Source organism: Martes martes (genome assembly GCF_963455335.1).
Source record: "Martes martes genome assembly, chromosome: 17".
In the NCBI taxonomy this organism is placed as follows: Eukaryota; Metazoa; Chordata; class Mammalia; order Carnivora; family Mustelidae; genus Martes; species Martes martes.
The window spans coordinates 13,625,304-13,646,336 of record NC_137905.1 but is presented as its reverse complement, the minus strand read 5'-3'; the positions used below and the strand labels follow the sequence as shown (position 1 = coordinate 13,646,336).

Below are 21,033 nucleotides of genomic sequence, written 5' to 3'. Positions count from 1 at the left end.
CTTATGTGTGATTAGCATAATTTTTGAGCCTGGCATTTCCATCTAGAAACCAGAATCAGATGAAGAGCTAAGAGTCCAACAACTCAATTTTAATAAATTTCATGACTACTCTCCATTAGTTTTTATTACTTCTTCCTACTGTAAGGCCTTTACATTTGCGATTCTCCTTGCCAGGAACACTCCTTTCCTAGATCTCGCCTGACTGGCTCCTTTGGCTGTTCAGGTTTCTATCCAAAGGCCACCTCCTCAGGAAGGCCTCCTTGGTTGTTCTAACCAAAAGCAGCCTCTTCCAGCATTATCACTTTACCATGTTTTATCTTCTTCAAAGCCCTTGTTGCTTTGTGAAATTATCTTGTTGTATTATTCTCATGGGGATTATCATTATTATTATTCTAACAATAAGAGTAAACACAAGTTGAGTTTTTCCTGTATACCTTACCCAAGTCCTTGTATTTAATACAGCATTTTAGTAATGACAGCTAGTGTTTATGGAGTACTCACAACTCACCAAATGCTACACAAAGCATGTACCACACTCGGCCAGGCCACTGCCTTGCTGCACGGACTGGTACAGGGGCTTCCTGACTCTCCTAGCTTTTCCCATTTTAGCTTCTTACAGTTTGCTGCCCACAGAGCAGCTAGTGATCTTCCTAAAACATAAATCAGCTTTCAACAGCAGCAGGCTTTCGGGCATCTTCAGGTCCTAACTAGTTTACCAGGCCCGGTGGGATCTAGCCCCTTTTACTTCCCTGCCCTGTCTCTAACCTCTCCTGACCTCTGACCTCTGGCCCCAAATCACACTTCCCTCAGTGTGCCGTCCAGCCACATACGGCTCAGGTCTCACTCTGCTCAGATCTCTGCTGAATTATTACTGCTCACAGAGGCCTTTCCCAAGCACGTCATGTAAACAAGCAAGCAATCATTTTCCATCCCCTTCTCATGCTTCATTTCTCACCGCTGCTCAACATTGCTTTACTCATTTTCCTGCCCTCAGCAAATCTTTTTTGAATGTTTACTACGTTCTGGGCCCTGTTCTAGGCACTGAATACACGAAGTCAGCATGTCCCTATTGATTTGATTATGTATCAAACTATATATCAGACATTCCCATTCCCACTTTTTACCTAAAGCCCATGGAGAGATTTTCTGAAACCTCCACCTTTTAATACCATTTACTACATGGCTTCTGAAAGAAAATTTAAGTTCCAAGTGGGCTTTACATTTACGAATGTCGCCATGCATCTAAATGATAGGAAAACTTAAAACAAAAGCTTGGTTTAGATAAATTCCTTTCATAGTAACTTCTGAGCTTCTGATCTATTCTTGAGGGGACTACTAATACTTTCCTTTTATATCTAGTTTTGTTTGTTGGTGAGGGTTCCATTTTTACTTTTTCTTTGGTATATTGAAGATGAGAGTTCTATTTTTCTATCTTATGAAATGATAAAAAAAAAAAAAGGGCGACTTAATTTCAGCATTTCCTTGCATTTAAATCCAAGACTGGGGAAAATACATGTCTGGGACCTCAGCATTTTTATGTAGAATGGTCAGAGATGGCTTTGCACAAGAGACGAGGTTTAAACTGGGCTATGTAACAGTTTGTTATTGTCTATAGTAACAGATTACCCCTAAACCCACTGACTTCAAATAATAAACATTATTGCTCACAAGACTCTGGTTCAGGGGTCTTGACTGGGCCCACTCATGCATTGGGTCAACAATGCTGCTTATCTTGGTTGGGCTGTCTCACATATCTGGGGCTGTGGGCTGGTCTGGCATGGTCCTGGCTGGGCTCTTGTCCTGCAGTAGGCTGGACAATGTTTACTCATATGGCAGTGGCAAGGTTCCAAGAGCAAGACTAAAAATGCCCAAAGCTTCCTGAGGCCTCAGCTTGAAACTGGCAGAGCATAATTTTGACCACGTTCCATTGGTCCAAGCTTGGCATGGAGAGATAGACTCTACTCATGATGGAGAAGCTGCAAGGTCATAGTGCTAAGAGTATGGGCTTGGAGGGACCATAAATTGGAGCCATTAATCTAATGGCTTGGAGGATAAGTAGGATTTGGAAGAAGGATGTGAAGCAACGAGTGTGAACTTCCTCTGATCTAAAGAAAAATGTGCCTTGACTGCCTGCGTCCCACCTCCCTAATATCTGGAAAACACATAAGTGGAGAGCATAAGCTTCTCCACTGACTTGTGGGTTTTAACACTTGAACTGTTCTCTTTCTCTCAGAAAAGAATGTCTCATGGAAAGCACATCTATAATTGTCTTGAGGAGCTTTCATAGAAGACGTTAAGTTGGTTTGCAAGGCAGCTGGTACATGGCCATTTTACTTGCACAGTTATCTTGATCGTGTTGGCATCTCCACAAATAATGATTATACCCTTCTCTTGTAGGATTATGCCCATATTTTGACCTGTATAACTGAAAGAGAAAAGTTTATTGTACCCATCAAAGCTAGGGGTGCACGAGCGATCCTAGACTTTCCTGACAAGCTGGATTTTTCCACTTGCCCTGTCAAACACAGCACTCAGAAGGTTCTGCTGGTACGAAACATCGGCAACAGAGATGCTGTGTTTCACATGAAAACCCACAGGTATGCATTCCTCCAGTTCTTGTTTTTGATTGGTTATAGCTAAATCTATTCAGCACAGGTAATTTGCTAGAACAGCAGTCAAGGTGGAACTGCTTGTTATAGTCTTCAGTCACAGGGCCAAGAGACCTCACCGATACAGGGCCAACTTCCTCTTCATTCCAAGAGGAAACTAACATTCAAGAATCACTTGGGGTTTGGATATGGGTGGTTTTTTGAAATGTTAGTACAAATCTTTTTATGTAGCATAGAGAACGGCCCATGGAAATCTATTAGTAAATATATCTAGTCTTTCTAGGTATTTTCAGGTTATCTGTTCTGCCATACTGTAGGCAGTAGGGCTGCTGGGGATGTGGGTGGAGGGCACATTCCTTGGGGGGAAGTTTGTGTTTAGTCTTTACAGGAATGTCCCAGGAGCATCACTATCTCTAAACAGTTTCATGTAGACCTAAGTTTATGTCTGGATTCCTATATCTCCTGGCTGAAATATTACTTTTAATATTTCTTGTAGCACAGGTCTATTGGAAATTCTCATCATTTTGTTCACTTGAAACAAAGCATTTTGCCTTCATTTTTGGAAAATATTCTCTACAGTTTAGAATTTGGGGTTGACTATTCTGTATATGCATAATTTGTTTCAGGAGTATAAAGATGGCATTTCATTGTCTTTTGGCTTACATTTTTCTTATGAGGTCTCTGCCAAAACTCTTTGTTCCTCTAGGTGTAATTACGTCTTTTTTGTGGGCTGCCTTTCAGATTTGTCTTTATATTTGGTTTTTAATAATTCAAACAAGGTATGTCTAGGCATTTTTTTTTGTCTTTTTTGTTTGTTTTTTATTTTAAGGATTTTGTTTTGTTTTTGTTTAATTTTGGTTTTCATCCTGTCTGAGTTTCCACACTTCCAATACGTCTTTTGTTATTTTTGGAAAATCTTAGCCATTATCTCTTCAAACACTAATTCTGTTCCATTCTCTCTTGCACTTTCTTCTGCCCATAGGGAAGTTCTGTCTGCTTCTGGTAAAGCAGTCTGCACCTTTCTTTCTCCCTTGGCGGTGGGGGGGATCGTCCAAATTCAGATTTCAGGTTGCTTGTTTGCTCTGCAATGTCTGCTTTCTGATTCGTTCAAGAAAAGCTGTGATTTTGTGTTTACCTGCTTTTTTTTCATTGTTAGGGTGGGCAACCTCTTTCTAGCTTTCTGCATCCCAGGCAGAAGCAAGACCCCTTGAACTCATTTAGCTAAATCAATCAGCAAAGGCAAAGTTGTTCTGAAGATCAGTGTCTTTTGACCTTGTCCCTAAGTGCTTATATGGCCTTTGTCATCTCCTGGTGAGATTCACAGAATTTGAAGGAGTAGAAAGCAGGTTAACTGGCTCGCCATGACTTATGAAAGAACGAATCTTTTTTTTATTTAAAAAAGTCCTCCCACAACCGCTTTCCATAATACACGTTAAAAACTTACTGTTATAGTCATATTTTTCCTATGAAAAAGAAAATCCACCTAAGGTGGAAAAACAAGGGCAGGCAGCACATCTTCCTGGACTGAGGCTGAATCTTAAAAGCTACCTATAAATGGCAATTTACTCTTTATTACCTTCATACAAAAGTGAAGTAAAATCACCTCATAGATGTCATAGTGTGAAGTTGCAGAAAGAGATGTAAAACTTTTCTACCCATATAACTATGAATGTGAATCATCTTCTAATATAGAAATACTTCCAAGGTAAAATAGTGAGCCACCTCAAGGACTAGCTAGGAATCATAAAGACATTAGAAACTCTAGTCCGACATTCCCATTTTACAGATGAAGGAAATAAGGCCCGAGAGGGGAAGTGACTTATCCAAGTTCCTTCATGAACTAACACCCAAACCTGGATCAGAACAAACATGGGCCAGGTCTGGGCTTACTTACCCTTGGGTCCACTCCTTCCCTTTCCCAGGCTTCATTCAGTATCTCTTGGCAGTTAGCTTTCCTAGCTGCCTCAGCTGAATTCCAGCTTACTTTGACTACTGCAGGGCACTAGAAGGAGAATGCAGAGTAGCAAGGGGCCGGGGCATTTCTCCTCCACCCTCTCTGCCTTCAGCAGAGGCCCCAGCAGAGGCTGCATCTCCTCTATGGTTCTGACTCCTGTCGACCTAGCCTGCCCATGGTTCCAACTTCTGTCAGGTTCCCATGATCTGATAACACTTCCTCCTCCTCTTGTCTCCAGCCCAGGGGTGAGAATCGCTAACTGCTGTTACTTATCCCTGAGAGATCTTGTCATCTTAAATTGGGCCTCTCATTTCTCTCATCTTCTGGACAATCAATCGCTCAATTCAATTTGTTTGCAAATATTTTTGCTTTCCTGTTTAGGTATCTTATCTATTCATGATAGAGTAGTTTTATGTTCTTTCCACAAAATGCATGTTTTCTAAGCATGCCATCAATTCTTTGAGCTACCCCACATCCTTCCAGTAAATCCGTTTTCTGTTTAAGTTAGCCAGAGTTGGTTTCTGTTGTTTGCAACTGAGAACCCTGGGGGTTGCAATGAGAAAGGATGTAATTGAACTTGTGGTCACATTGTATTAAATCAGAATCTTCGGGGAGATGCCCTGACAAGCGTCCATTCTAAAAAAAAAATGCACAGTGATTGTGTTGCCCCAAAGGTGAGGACCACTCTTTCAGTTAATATGATTGCCAACGTGGTAGAGCAATGGATATATTGCGAGATTTTGGAGTAGAAAACCCGGGGTCTGTTCTTACTCTGATCACTTTAAGAGTCAATGCACGGAAACAATATCTCATGGGAAATCATTTTAAAAAATCATATTCTTTTCATTGAAATAATGATTGAATTAATGGTTAAGCTTATAAATGGTTAGGTTCATATAAATTATAAAAAATAAAATGTTCTTTATATGTCTGTTGCCCCCATTAGAATGTGAGTTTCTCAAAAGCAAGGGTTGTATCTGTTTTCATTTCTATTTTCCCTGCATCAAATATAGTGCCTAGAAGAATTAAGTGCTCAATAAATGTTTATAGGATGCCTAACCAACGGTATATCACAAGGCAAAGCTACAACTATAAACCCGCACAATAATTTAAAATTAAAAAAATGGTCCTGGTTCTATAAAATAGGCATAATGTTTTTACGCTAATAAAAGGAGTCGCAGTGTGCTATAAAATATACAGAGAATATAAACCATTACTCTTCAAGTTTATTGCAGATTTGACCTGAAACTCTAGTAGGTACCAGAATAATTCTGACTATTAAAGTGGGATTAATTTTGGAAGGTGAAATAGGAAAGATGAAGAAGCAGTCTCAAAATCCAAAACCTTATGTCAGGAATCAGTTAATAAGAAAGAGTGTCTGAAGAAAACATACTAATATTAAATTCCATATTTAATATAGCAGAGCCAATATTTAGCCTTCTGCTAAAATATCGATTTGTAAGGATGGAAAAGTTTTAGTTCTCAAGAGCAGTTTATAGTGGGTTGAACAAAAAACTCAAAATCTTTTTTGTGGCTCATGATTTTTCATGAACCCAAGTTTCCTCCTTAATCAAGCATTCAGTATTAATGGGGCTATTATATCAAAACCAAACATTTTGGTAGACAGAGTCAGCTCTATGCCCTTGAGAAACAATGCCTTTTACCTCTTTGTTAAGAGTATTTTCTGATACTTGATATTTTCTGGCTGGTTCAGCCTGACTGCCTGTAGTAAAATGAAGTACAAAATCAAATTATAGACAATGTTTAAGTGCCAGAACTTAACACACTCTACCCAATTAGCATCTGATTTATTGAGAAAGCTTAGGCAGCTCTAAGTAGCAATGGTTGTCCCCGGTGTTTTGTTTTTTTGACTACTGAAGAAATTTAGTGTAATATAAACCCAACAGTGAGGACAACAGAAAAGTATCTGTTACTTCTGTATAGAATTTGGATTTCTGGAGGTCCTAGAGAAGGGTCTCTTTGTCCCTAGAAAATTAGCTTAGGTTCTACTGTGCAATACCATCCAATTCATTTCAAAACTGTTCTTTTCGCTACCAAGAAATATTTGAAAAGAAAATGAAAGCGCCATGTAGGAAGAAAAAATATTAGGACCCAGGGAGGCAAAGATAGAAGAAAATATTACAACATTGTTCCCAAAGTCAGGAAACTGGGCCCAGTTCTCTGTTCTTAAGATTCTTACCGACACCATGAGGGACCAACTTTTAAGACTGTGAGCCTTACTTTGGATCTCCTACCTTCATCTCAGGAAGCAGAGATTCTTGGGATGCTAAAAGTCTGCTCCTTTTCTGTTCCACCAAAATGTTATAAAGGTGACTTAATGATTACAGATATTTTTATTTCCCTCTGAAAGTTGGTTGTAATTCAATCCACAACCTCTTCTGAGAGGCTTCTTTGAGTAAAGAACTGTGCATAGGGTGAGACACAAAGATGTATCTCTTCAGGTGGCTTCAATGTTCAGGCGTGGTTTGGGGAGGCAGAGAGAACTTGAACTTGCAGGCAGGCTTCTAACCCTGCTCCACGGCCACCTCGTTGGGTAACTTTGGGCCAGTTGCCTGCCCTTTTAGAGCATCTGTTTTCTCATATCTAAAGTGGAAATAACAATACCTCCTTTCTGCAGATTTTCCCCAGGATTAAGAGGATTGGCGTACAGAAGGGACCCAACATAGTTAGGGCCCGGTGTGGAGTTCATGCTCATGGCAGCTTATCTGCTTTCCCTTTCATGTTGTCTCATGAGAGTCTGTAGCTACAGACAGGAGCAGGTGTGAAAACTAACTCTAGTACAAGGTGAACTGAAGTGCGAAGTAAAGAGAAAGTTCGAGCCTCTGAGGAAGGAGACTTTGTTAACAAGACAGAATCCAGGAAGATTCTAGTTAAGAGGTACCTTTGAGTCTGGGCAGTGATAAGTGACTTTGGAGGCAATAGGACCTGTGGAAAATGGTAAGTATTCTTGTGGGAGCCTAACAGCTGGAGAATGTCTGTGCAGGGGGCGCGGTCTGGAACAGAGAGAGGGGGCGATGCTAGGTGAGGTTATGGTGAAGGGAGCGGAGCCCTCCCACCCTTTCCCTCTCCAGCTGATTTGGAATGTGACAGATAACGTGGGACATTTGGGCAGACGTATGTGTTTAATGAAAATGTAAAATCTGGTTGGGAGCAGATTGTGTGGAACCTCAAATGCTTAGGGCTTTGAGCTTTATTACATACATTATGAGGACCACTGAAAGTGTTGAGATGCATGTGTTAGGACCTGTAGATGTTTTTTACAGTTTCCCTAGAGCAGTGTGAAGGATTGAGAGGAGAATAATAAAAACTTGAACTCATCTAAACACCCAGGATCATCCTCAGGCTCATCATCCATCTAGAGGCTGCCAGTGATGGAGATAACAGAAATAATAATGAACATTAGTTTAGCACTGCCTAGTGCTAGGCTTTGTTCTCAGCACTTCACCTGTGTCCGCTCCTTTGGTCCTCCTGACAACCCTACGGAGTAGGTGCTGTCCTTACCCTCATCTTATAGACCAGGACACTGAAGCTTCAGTGACTTGCCTCAAGGTCATGGCAGAGCTGAGTTTTGAACTTTTTCAGTTGGCTTCAGGCTAGGGACCACTACCCCCATAGAGCCTCTACACAGTGCCTGTGGTTCACTGGAGAGTTGGTGCTATAGGTGTGGGAAAAGGACAAGGGAATGGGAAGATAAAGAAGTGAACGTAGAGGGAGATCCAAATAGAGAGCCCCAGAGAAAAGAAACAGTTTCCCATGGTGGGAAGCACTGCAGAGAAGATCTCTGGTACCACCATGTCCTACCCTTGCCATGGCTCTGTACCCTCACAGAAGCTTAGGCTTTCGGATATTAAGTTCATTACCTAAGGGAAGATTTCAGGGATGAAACTAAAAAACAGTTGTGATAGAAGTAAATAATCAGAAAAAAACGTAGCCTGCCAGATACATTGTACAACGCATTACTTTGAAAAACTAGCAATTTAGAGAAGTGAAATGGACCATGAAAATAATTAAATGGGCTGGGTTTTCTATTTAGAAGGAAGAACTCTGTAAGTTATTTAAGGTACTCCATGATCAGATCCAGCTTCTCTCTTACCACTTCCTTCCAGGGAAATGAAATGAAACGATTTCCTGTTCCCAAAGCCACCCTACCACCCCATAATGTCTCCGTGCACAAATTCTATTTTCAAGGCATACAACTTATCCCCAGTTTGCCTTTCTAAATGCTCTCCACCAGTCTCCAGCTTGCTGTCACCCAGGAGGCTGACCTGCGTGGCATGGGTCAACAGGCTCCCATCCCTTTGGCTTCTGATTGGGTTCAGCCAGTGGGAGTCCCAGCAGGTGACCAGACGAGAGGATGTGAAGTCGGGACACTTTCTCCCCTAATCTTCCCTGTGAGGCCATCTGGGCTGACTGTCTTTCTTGACTAAAGGTCCTTGTGCCTCATATAGCAGCGTTCTCATAGGACTCCTGTAGGTTTCAAAACCACTCCTTCTCCTTGGCTCTTTAGGCCTAGAGGTCATAACGGCTTAACTCTTTATAACCTTGGGGGATTGTATTATTTGTAGTTCCCCTTACCCCTTCTGTTAAGCAGACCCTTTGTTAAACTGCCCTAACGTCATCCTCATGTGGTTGTGTGATCTTCGGGAGTCTCATAGAGTTTTCCATTATGAAACCTTCTCTTCACTGAACTATGACAAAACTTGGTTTTTTATCCTTTTGAAGGTATTTTTCTTTTGCAAATTACATTATTTGCAGACATGTTTTAGGGCCGAACACTGGAATCACTCATGAATGTTAAAAGAATGGCTGAATGGCAAGGACACAAGCGAGAATATTACTGTATCATTTAAGTTTCTCTTATACCTGCTGGTCTAGTACTGCTATTTTAACCTTAAAAGCGAAGTTCTTTCATGTCAGGGGAGAAGTGTACTTTACTTCTGAATCACCGAATTGTTCTAGTGCCTGCAGTGCTACCTCCACAATCTCTCTTCCACTCTTGCTGGGAATGCAAGCTGGTGCAGCCACTTTGGAAAACAGTGTGGAGGTTCCTCAAAAAGTTAAAAATAGAGCTGCCTTATGACCCAGCAATTGCACTACTGGGTATTTACCCCCAAAAGTTACAGAGGTAGTGAAAAGAAGGGGTACATGCACCTCAATGTTCATAGCACCTGTGTGCGTAACAGCCAAACTGTGGAAGGAGTCCAGATGCCCTTCAACAGATAAATGGTCCAAGAAGATGTGGTCCATAGACATGATGGAATATTACTCAGCCATCAGAAAGGATGAATACCCAACTTTTGCATCAGCATGGATGGAACTGGAGGAGATTATGCTGAGTGAAATAAATCAAGCAGAGAAAGTCAGTTATCATATGGTTTCACTTAATTTGTGGAACATAAGGAATAACATGGAGGACATTAGGAGATGGAAGGGAAAAATGAAGGCGGGGACATCAGAGGGGAAGAAGAATTATGAGAGGCTATGGACTCCGAGAAACAACCTGAGAGTTTTAGGGGGGACGGGAGTGGGGGGATGGGTGAGTCCAGTGATGGGTATTAAGGAGGTCCCGTATTGCATGGAGCACTGGGTGTTGTATGCAAACAATAAATCTTGGAACACTACATCAAACACTAATGTTGTACTGTATGGTGACTAACAAAACAAAATAATAATAAGAAAAGAAAAGAAAAAAAAAGAACTCCCCTATCCTTTCCTCCTCCCCTCACACCAGATAGGAATGGACTCTGATAGTGTGTCTCGCCGTGTGCTGCAGGCCTTTCTCCGTGGAGCCCTCTTCCGGAACTCTTAATGTGGGGGAGTCCATGCAGCTGGAAGTGGATTTTGAGCCGCAGACTGTGGGCAGCCACAGCAAAAGGCTTATCGTGCATTACGACACAGGTATGCATCCTTCTTTGTTAAAAGTTCTACATGTTAAGAAAGGTCGGTTGGAAAATACAGTGAAGCAAAATAGGAAATGGTTCTTTTGGCTGCGTTAAAGTAAGCTAAGATCCATGAGGTGAAGAACCAAAGAATGAATGCCTCCCATAGAAATAATGTTGAGCCAGAAATAAATCCCACCAAACTGGTTTTTCCAATGCTTGAAAGCCTGACAAATAACAGCTCTCAGGAAGGGAACTACACCCTGAAGTCACACTGGTAGCTTAATTGTATTTATAGGTAAATGAAACATTATGGTAACTGAATACCCCATGGATTTTCCATTTGATTTATTACTGCAATTGTCTTAACGTTTAAAAAAATGTAAATCCCAGTTCAGAATGTCTCCTGTGTGCTGACCAGTCTACGTAAGATCCACTTGCCTTAATCCTTAGAAGGCACAACATCTTACTTAAATGTGGTTCTGTGTCTATTGCTACCAGCATTTTCTGAAGGCTCCAGTCTGTACAATAACGAAAATTATACATTGTTTTTGCTAATATTTAATTGATGGTCAAGTAGGCTGCACGTACACTAGGCAAGTCTCCAAAGTTGGTTGTTAGATTAATATTTTACCACTGCCATTTATTATTTCATGATTTTTCTCATTTCCTTCTCACTTCTTTTTTACCCATTTGTGTTTATTGACTCAGATTGTCTGCATCAGGAGGGCACTGTAGGCAGAAAACACAAGTGCACAGCCAGGGAAAGAGCAACAGATGACATCTGGGTCACAGTTCAGAGTTGCTGCCTTTGTGGACACACCTCTGAGCAGGGCAGCTCTGGTCCGTGCTTAAGGACCTGTTGTTAAGTGGTCCAATTTCCACGTTGCCTGATGGAGCAACGCATACCCAGTGGTACAACCTGTGTATCTTATCTTTCAGTGTAAGCCAGGATTCACCGGCTGCTAGCAAGGCAAACCTAACCCGAACTCCCTTAAGCAAAAAGGGGAGAGTTTTGACCCATATAACCTAGCAGAGGTAAGGTAAAGGTAAAAAGCATAGCTTATAACACATCAGGAACATGAATGTTTCCAAAGTACCTGTGCCATTTTACAGTCCCATCAGCAAAGCACGAGACTTCCGATTGCTTCAGATCCTTGCTGATAAACGCAGTTGTTGTCTTCTTTTTTTTCCTGCTACCACATAGTGTTGTCTTGTTCATTTTAGACCCACTAGTAGTGTGAAGCTATGTCTTCTAGTGGTTTTAGTTTTTATCTAATGATTAATGATGTTGAGGACCTTTTCCTGTGCTTACTGGCCATTCATATATCTTTTTTAATGAAGTGTCTGTTCAAGTCTTTTGCTCATTTTTTATTGAGTTGGTTTTTTCTTTTATTAATTTGTAAAAGTACTTTGTAACTTGGTATTCTGAACACTAATCACTTGTCAGATATATGTATCGTTAATATATTCTTCCAGTTTGTAGCTTCCCCCTTTTCATTTCCTTCGTATTTCTTCAGTAGCAGAAATTTTTAATTTTGAGTATGTTGACATTATCAATGCTTTTCCTTTAAGATTAATGCTTTTTGCCTTCTTGCTAGGAAATCATCACCTTCTCAAGGATCACAAACATACTCTATGTTTACTTTTAAAAGAGTAATAGTTGTAACAACTTTGTTGAGATTAATGATTGATCTTTGATTTCATATTTGTATAAATATGTGTGAGGTAGGGACTGTGTTTAATTTTCCCCCCCTATGTGGATTCTTGGCTCTTCTCCCTTCTATAATCTTTCTTGTTCTGGAATTCCAATCAGTTACTCTGTTATTCTGTTCCTTAGTCTATTATTATTCTCATTTATTCCTTTTTTTAAATAAGAGATTAACATTTTTGAAAAAGATTTATTTGAAAGAGAGAGAGAACATGAAAGCGGGAGTGTTGGCAAAGGAAGAGGGAGAGAATCTCAAACAGACTCTTCACTGAGTGTGTAGCCCAATGTGGGCCTTGACCCTGAGATCATGACCTGAGCTGAAACCAAGAAGTCAGAAGCTTAACCAGTCAACCACCCAGGTGCCCTGATTTTTTATTCCTTTAAACCTCTATTGTACTTTTTCTATTTCTTTGTCTTTGTAGAACTTCTCTGAATACTTTTTTCTCCTCTATTCAGTAATTCCCTCTTCCATGAAGTCTCATCTGCTGAGTTTTAATTTTTCAATTATAAGTATTTTCATTTCTGAAATTTTATTTGGTTCTTGATTCAATCTGTTCTTAAATCTGATTACTTTCTACTCTTTTATTCTTCAAGTTTCCCTTTTATTTCTTAAGTATGTTAAACATTGTCATTCTCATTCTGTTTCTGAGCATTTAAATATATTAAATCTGCTTATTTAGTTAGTTTGCTTTTTATTAGTTCTGATGGTTTTCAACCACGATATCTGTGGGGGAGGAAGTATATGGTTTTCCTCCACTCTTCTAAGCTTTTGGCTGGGCCCCCTGTAGCAAAGGACAGATTAAGAAGAGAAAAACATGCACATTTATTTAATGTAAGTTTTCCTTTGATGCATGCAGGCCAAGTCCAGGAAGCCAGAGGGGTTCCGCAAGATCAGCCAAGAAGGTCCTTGGCTTCACTAGGACGGAAATGCGAGCCCACAGGAAGTGAGAGCAGAGTTTATTGAAGATAAGGAGAGAGCAGATACGGATGGAGATTCTGGGGAGACTCAGAAAGGGAAAGAGGGAGTCTTGTCTTTGTCAGGGTCTGGTATGCATATCCCCTCAGGCATCCAGGAACTGGTTAAAAGTAGAAGACAAAGGCCCAAGTCTTATTCCTTGGAGCCAGGGGGGCCTTGGCGTGGAGATATCTGGAGCCCTGGTCTGGAATGCGCATATGATGACTTCCTCAGGTCTTCTCACCTGGTTCTTCCTTAGATGTTATCTGTTCTAGAGAAATCATTAACTCCTTGTCCCTTACAAGGAGGATATACTGAGGGATGTGTTAAGTGGGGTGGGGGTGTAGGTTCTGATAAGAACAGAGACAGGAAAAGGAGCAAAAGCAGATTTTTAGGGAGTCTTTCTCTTTGCCTATCTCCTCGAGGCATGCAAGCTTTCATAAGGAAATGAAGACCTGGAGGAGTGGTTAAATCTGAGGGTTTTTTTGTTTCATTTTTGGTTTTTTGCTAGGTTTGATGAAGAGTAGAGAACTGTTCAGAGTAGAGAACTGACAAAAGACAGCCTGGGCCCTACACTATTTCTTGCAATTTTTCTTTTTGATGTTCTTATTTTCTGATAGGGTTAATGATGGATTTTAAAGTAGTTTAAAAACTATTTTTATCAACTATTTTAGTTATTTCAGTCTCCAGTTTAATTTGCTGCTTAAACTGACTCTATGTCTTTTTTCACATCATTCAGCATGATTTATGGAGTAGTTCATCCTTTCCTACTGTTCTATAACGCTCTCTATGTAGTATAGTATGAGTATGATTTATCTCTCACGTATTTAGGTTTTCGCTAATTTCTCTCAGCAGTAGTGTTCTGGGTAAAAGCCTTGAACATTGTGGTTAGGTTTATTCCTTTATAGTCTTATTTTTTATGTTTATTATTTACATATTTATTATGTAATCTTCATCACATTTTTTTATTGAGGTATAGTCTAGATACAATAAGATGCACAGTTCTCCAGTGTACAGTTTGGTGAGTTTTGGCAAGACCTGTGTAATGACCACTCCGTTAAGGATGGAGAACATCCCTGGCTTCAGAGTCCTCTCATGCCCTTTCCAGTCAGTCCCTCCATCCCCGTCCTAGACATTCTGTGTCCTCTCACCCTATAGTCGTGTTGCTTGTTCTTGGACTTCAAATAAATATGCTCAATAGAGTATATAGTCTCTTGTGTCTGGTTTCTTTCATTCAACATAATGTTTTGGAGATGTATTCATGTGGTTGTGTGTAGCAAACTCCCTTCTTTACCCGTGAGCAGTATCCCACTGTAGGCTTATCCATGGTTTATTTGTTCTCCTGTTAATGTAACTTTAGTTTGTTTGAAGTTTGGGATTATTATGAATAAAGCTCGAATAACCATTCTCGTACAAGTTATGTGTGTGTGTGTGTGTGTGTGTGTGTGTGCATGCGTATGTGTTTTTATTTTTCTCTGGTAAATGTTGAGGGTAAGGTTGCTGGGTCATAGAGTAGGTATATGTTTTAACTTTCTGAGAAGCTTCCAAACAGTTTTCTAAAGTGGTTGAAGCATTTTGAAGACCAACCACAGCACCCAGCCCCCACCAAGCCAGGTGATAGGTAGGTCTTCTGGTTACTCCACATTCTCATCAACTCTGGGTCATTGTTGATCTTTTAATTTTAGTCATCCTAGCTGCAGAGTTATTATTAGCCAAATATAAACAAAAGCCTATATATTTTGCTTTTTTTTATAATTTGTTTTTAATTGGCATTTCTCCAGTGACTAATGATGTTGAGTATCTTTTCATTTGCTTAGACCATTTTTATGTATTCTATTCTCAAGTGTGTATTCAGAGTTTTTGCTTATACTTTAGAAGGTTATTTGTCCTTTTGTTATTGACTCATGTTTGTTTTTTTTCCCCCCAATACAGGCCTTTCAGAAACAGTTATTGCAAATATCTCCTAAAAGTAGATTATCTTTCTAATTTTCTTACTAGTATCTTTTCACTAGCAAAAGAATTTAATTTCGATGAAGTATAGTTTATCACTTCCTTTATAGCTGGAATGGTGTGTTTCTTCTAATTTTATTTTCTAAATTTTGGGGGCATATCAAAAAGGAGTTGTATTTTGTATATTGATCTTTTATACCTTCAAACCTCAATAAATTAACTTATTGATTCCTACTTTATCTGTAGATAATTTTGGATTTTGTATATACACAGGTCATCTGCAAATAATGATAGTTTTATTCTTTTTCAGTCCTTAAGCCTTTTATTTCTTTTTTTTTAAGCTTTTTATTTATTTATTTGACAGAGATCACAAGTAGGCAGAGAGGCAGGCAGAGAGAGAGAGAGGGAGGGAGGCAGGCTCCCTGCTGAGCAGAGAACCCAATGCGGGACTCGACCAGAACCCTGAGATCATGACCTGAGCCGAAGGCAGAAGCTTAACCCACTGAGCCACCCAGGCACCCCAAGTCTTTTGTTTCCTATTCTTTCTTGCACAGCTAGGCCTTTATCAGCGTTTAATGGAAATGGTGATAGCAAACATCCTTCTCTTGTTCTCAGTCTCAGAGTGGAAGTTCTCACTGTTTCATCATTTAGTATGATGCTCTTAATGGATACTCTCTTTCAGATTAAGAACATTTTCTTCCACCTCTAGGTTTCTAAAAACTTTAATTTTGAATGGGTGTTGACTTTTATATATTATACATTTGTTGAGATGGTCATATATCATTTCACCTTTTCATGCAATGGCTTCGTCTTTGGTCTAAAAAAACCAATTGGTCTCATAAAACAAGTTGGGAATTATTCTACTTTTTCATTCTCTGCAAGTGTTGTCATTTCTAATATTCATATTATTTCTTCTTTAAGGGTTTGAAAAATTCACTTTTCAAGCTATCTGGGCCTAGAGCCTTTTTTGGGAGGTTTTTAGTTATTCAGTTATTCAGTTTATTTAGTACATTTAGATCTACTAAGGTGTTTCTGTTTTGTTTCCTTGTGTAATTTTTGGAAAACTTTTTAAAGAAAATTTTCAGTTTAATCTGAAAATTTAAATTTGTTGGCATAAAATGTTCATAATAACCCTAAGACGGGAGGGCAGCTGGGGAATGGATGAGCCTGGTGGTGGTTATTAAGGAGGATACTTTTTGCATGGAGCTCTGGGTGTTATATGTAAACAATGAATCTTGGAACACTACATCAAAAACTAATGATTTGTTGTATGGTAACTAACATAACACAGTAAAAATTTAAAAAACAAAACAAAGGAAAACAAAAAACCCTAAGCTTTGTGATATCTATAGGTTTTATAGCAGATCTCCTCTTTCATTATTGATATTGGTAATTTGTGTCTTCTCACTTCCTTCCTTCCTCCCTTCCTTTCTTCCTTTCTTTTTTTATTCTTGAATTTCAACAAATGCCTTTGTGTTGATAGTGTTGATAGTGGGTGAAAGTGAAAAATACGAGTGTTAATAAATTCAATCAATGATATATTTCTTCCATCTGGATCTCTATATATTTGTGAGTTATCATTTTCACTTATGTCAGCCCCTAAAATTAAGTATTGGAAAAAATATGGTCTTAGAATTATGTTTGGATTAGTTAATCACAAGGAGTTTTAAATCAGGAGTTTAAAAAAGAATGAAGCATAGTCAATTTTTGTTGGTAAACATAATTGTTGATAAACATACCAAATTATCTTTAAATATCTTTCATCTTTTGCTCATTTTAAATATTTTGAATCACATTTTTAATACATTTGACATATGAGTGCTCTAATACTCTAGTCCTAGTACTCTAGTACTCATAGGTATATATATGTATATATGTACTCATAGTATATAATATAATTATGAATGAACAAGTATACATAGGGTGGTGGCATAATATCAAAAATTTTATTTGGTTGGGTTTTGAGACCAACAGTTTAGAATGCTCCATTAGCTCAATAGAATCAAAGCTTGAGAGAAGACTTAACTAATAATCAAATCTAGATTTTACAAATGAAAAACTGAAGCTTTAAGAAACCAAGTGAAAAAAAAAAGAAAGAAAAGAAAAGAAACCAAGTGGCCTCCAAGTTTGCTTGAGTAGCAGAAGCACAATTAAAACCCAGGCTCAGACTGTAATCTCCTGTGCGGTGCTTTTTCCACCAGAGTAGATCATCTCTATAATCTCTCATGTCACTACCTAGATACTTGTACTCCTTAAATTTATTGACTGTGAAATGCAGCTTTCACTGGCCTTCAATCTATATTTTAACTTTTGGGTAAGTATTTGAGTTGACACCCATACTTACATTTATAGTCGTGTGCCAAAAGAAACAAGTATTCGTGTATTAAAATTGAATCACCATGGCAAAGTTGACTTCCACACTGTGAGGTTCTGGTGTCAACTTTGGTTCACAGTCATTTTCTGAAGATGCAGATAGAGGTAAACTATCTTGTAGCATTTTTCCTTACATGAAGTGAACTGCTGATAAGAATATGCTTTCATCTTTGTTGTGGGTTATCAATGACCGGAACCTATAACCTTTCATTAGTGAAGAACAGTAATGACTGTCTAAACACAATCATGGAGCTTTTCCAGGCAGCCATGATCATTGCCTTCTCATTTCACTAAATAAGCATCTGATTGAATGTTCTGCAGCTGTTTCAAGTATGAATTGATTTGAGGAGGGAAATTTTGCTTGGATTTTTTTCATACTTCCTCAAACAATGTTCCAGAAGGAAGAGCATTGATAATCATCAGCAGGAAGTACTCAATCACGTTTCTAACAGTTGTGTTTATGCCCTTCAGTTGCTGGTCCTCCATTGGATAGAAATTCTTGGTTAAATGCAGCTAGGAGATTTTTCTTTTTCATCAATCAGAGTTTGAACCAGTGCTCTAGGAGGTTGAGTGTAAATTTCACCAATATCTAGTATTTTACTCATCAGTGTTTACCTGAACCAGAACTCTTCTGTGCTTTCTTCTGTATATGTCTTTCTGTGGTGAAACCAAGTTTGTTTAGGAAATTGATTTAACCACAGAAATGATTTTATTGCCTTTTTATAATAGTCTGAAAGAGAAGAACTGAAGTAACTTGATACCTCTTACAAACCAATTCTTCCAGAAGAGATTAAGAACACAATTAGTCAAGACTACATTCTTAAAAACAAAATAGAACAAAACCAGAAACAAAACAGTTGAGTAAACTAATTCTATCATTTTCAATAAAACGGAGATGTGAAAATATTATTTGACTCTTAAAAGATAAATAAATGGTTAACTGCTTAAGTTTTGCACTTTTTAACTGGGTATTGAGAAACTTTAGGTAATCTAGGGGTTCAAGGAGATACTAGTATTTAGAACGGGCTTTAAGGAAAAACATATTCTTATTAAATCTTTGGTTACTGGAATGAACCCTAGAAGTAAGAGCATAAAAGTGTTTTTTATTCAATGCCTGGTGAGATTGCTGTCATCTTAGAGGTGACATTAACCACTGGCACAATCAGGAAATGGAGCTGATGCACTTACTCAGCATTTTTAAAGTATTATGTCTTTTACTGAAGAGGAGATATTTCAATTCAGGAGTCAGAAGTTGGCAAATAGGCTCTTTTCCCCCAAAGATACCATGATGTATTATTATTAAAGATAAAAGTAATCATAATATTAGTACTTCAAAGGACAGCTTTATAGTCGTTTATATATTGTACACTAATAAACCATAAAGATCTTTTTTTTTCCTCCTAAAGGCCAAGAAAGGAATACCAAAATAGAACATAGCAAGTAATTGAGTGCAATTTGTTATCTCACAGTTGAAATTACTAAATAATATTTATCTGAATATACTGGTGCAGACCTCCCTGTATAAGCTTTGTTTCAGCTGTGTGATTATTATGATTAATTATAATCATAATTATAATAATGTGTGTGTGTGCTGTTATAATTAGAAAACCTAGCAAAACATAGTTATGGTAGGGGCTCCTGGATGGTTCAGTGGGTTGAGCCTCTGCCTTCGGCTCAGGTCATGGGGATCAGGTCAGGGTCCTGGGATCGAGCCCCGTGTTGGGCTCTCTGCTCAGCAGAGAGCCTGCTTCCCTTTCTCTCTCTCTTTCTCTCTGCCTGCCTCTCTGCCTACTTGTGATCTCTCTCTGTCAAATTAAAAAAAAATCTTAAAAACAAAATAAAACACAGTTATGGTAAAAGAGTAAATGTTTTAACGTGGCTTCAGAGGCAATGGAAACACTCCTTGACCATTTCCTTTTCTTCATTTCTTCTTCCATACCTTAGGATAGGGAATAGCACAAGTTTGGATGCACAGATGGTCAGGATTGTTTAGGAGGTTGGAATGAGGTTTCTGTTGATTACATAGCAAGTGAAGACTCGAGTCATGAGGTGTTCACATTTAAAAGGACATTAGAGGACATCTCTTAACCCCATTATTTTATTTTATTTTAAAAAAATCTTTTGACGTATAGTTGACACGCAGTGTTATATTAGTTTCAGGTGTACAACATCGTGATTGGGCATTTATACACATCACAAAACACTCGTGTAGTTGCCATCTGTTGCCATTCAAAATTAATGCAATACGATTGACTATATTCCTTATGCCGTACTTTTCATTCCTGTGACTTACTTTATAACTGGAAGTTTTTACCTCTTAATACCATTCACCTACCTCACTCCCCCCACCCCTTTTGCTGCAATCACCAAATTATTCTCTGCATTTATGTAACTCCCTTTATTTTAGAGATGAGTAAACTGAGGTTCAGAGACATTAAATAACTATCCACCTAAGTAAAGCTGGAACTTGAACCCAGGTCTTTGCCATCCTCTGAGGCCAGCATACTTTCTGTAATCCTCCACTGCCCTCCATGGAGATGGAGAATACTGACTTTGACATTGCCACTGATTTGCTGGGTGAGCTCAGTCAAGCAAGTCTTGGAAGTTGTTTCCTGCACCTTTCAAAGAAAGAGCACTTCTAAAGAAGTTTGATTCAGCAATTCACTTGCATGGGTGAATTTGACCCTGCTGTGGCCAGGAAATGAAAAACACTCTTTCCACCAACTTGCTAGTTCCTAGAGAATCTATGGCTCCACTCATATATTTTATTTATTGCCCTCTTTGTCTGAAAGTACTGAAACCACAGTATGAAATATATTGTGTATATAGCTAGCTTCATATTTTTTTGGTAAACTTAGTTTTGTTCATTTTTTTGTTTTGTTTTGTTTGATTGATAGTAGCAAAACTAACAAGAGCTAATGAGACTTCCAGAAAACATTTTTACTAGGACATAATAAATGACAGTGGCTAACCTCATCTGCAGTGATCACAGCATTCAACCCTAGAAACCAAATCGGAAGCCAAATGGGAACAGGCACTCCAAGGAAAGGAAAATACCAATGCTGCAGAACAGCAACCTTGTCCACTCTGGCAGGCATAACATCCCTTCATCCAACCAGTTTTCTAAGTAGCTAGGGTTTGGGAGCCGTTTCTAAGGTTGTCTTCATGAGATGGGTGGACAAAGCAAGTCACATTCCTAAAGTTGTGGAGACAAGAGTTATTGCTGCCTCTACTTTGTAGATCTGATGATTTTTGGAAGATGGATTAAAAAAATCAATATTAGATGGTTTTCAAAAAGAGTGTAGTGGTTTTTGCTATGTTTCTAGAAGAAAGAGTTTTGCAGTGAGCAACTCAAATTGATGATATTAGTCCCTCTGACCCTGAGATTTGAATGAACTAAATAAGCCCTTGGATCTTTTTCCTTGATTAGACTTTTAAACAATGAAATATTTCAAATCATAACAGAAGCACAGAAGTAATAAAATCGACAACGGTTATGTTTAACGCATCTCAACATTTTGCCATACACTTTTCTTTCAGATGTTTTATTTTTATTTTTATTTTTTTAATTTTATTTAATA

The 21,033-nt window shown here is 38.7% G+C and overlaps 1 protein-coding gene across 2 annotated transcripts in view; it reads left to right on the top strand.

Annotated features, from left to right (window-relative positions):
- The window catches only part of HYDIN (HYDIN axonemal central pair apparatus protein), a gene marked incomplete at both ends in the record, with an annotated part of 302,437 nt that overhangs the window by 21,066 nt on the left and 260,338 nt on the right, over positions 1-21,033 (top strand). For both annotated transcript variants that reach the window (XM_080829076.1, XM_080829075.1), the window contains 2 exons: positions 2,398-2,597; positions 10,358-10,482. In XM_080829076.1, coding sequence (XP_080685202.1) covers positions 2,398-2,597; positions 10,358-10,482 — 325 coding nt within the window. The remainder of the gene's footprint in view (positions 1-2,397; positions 2,598-10,357; positions 10,483-21,033) is intronic.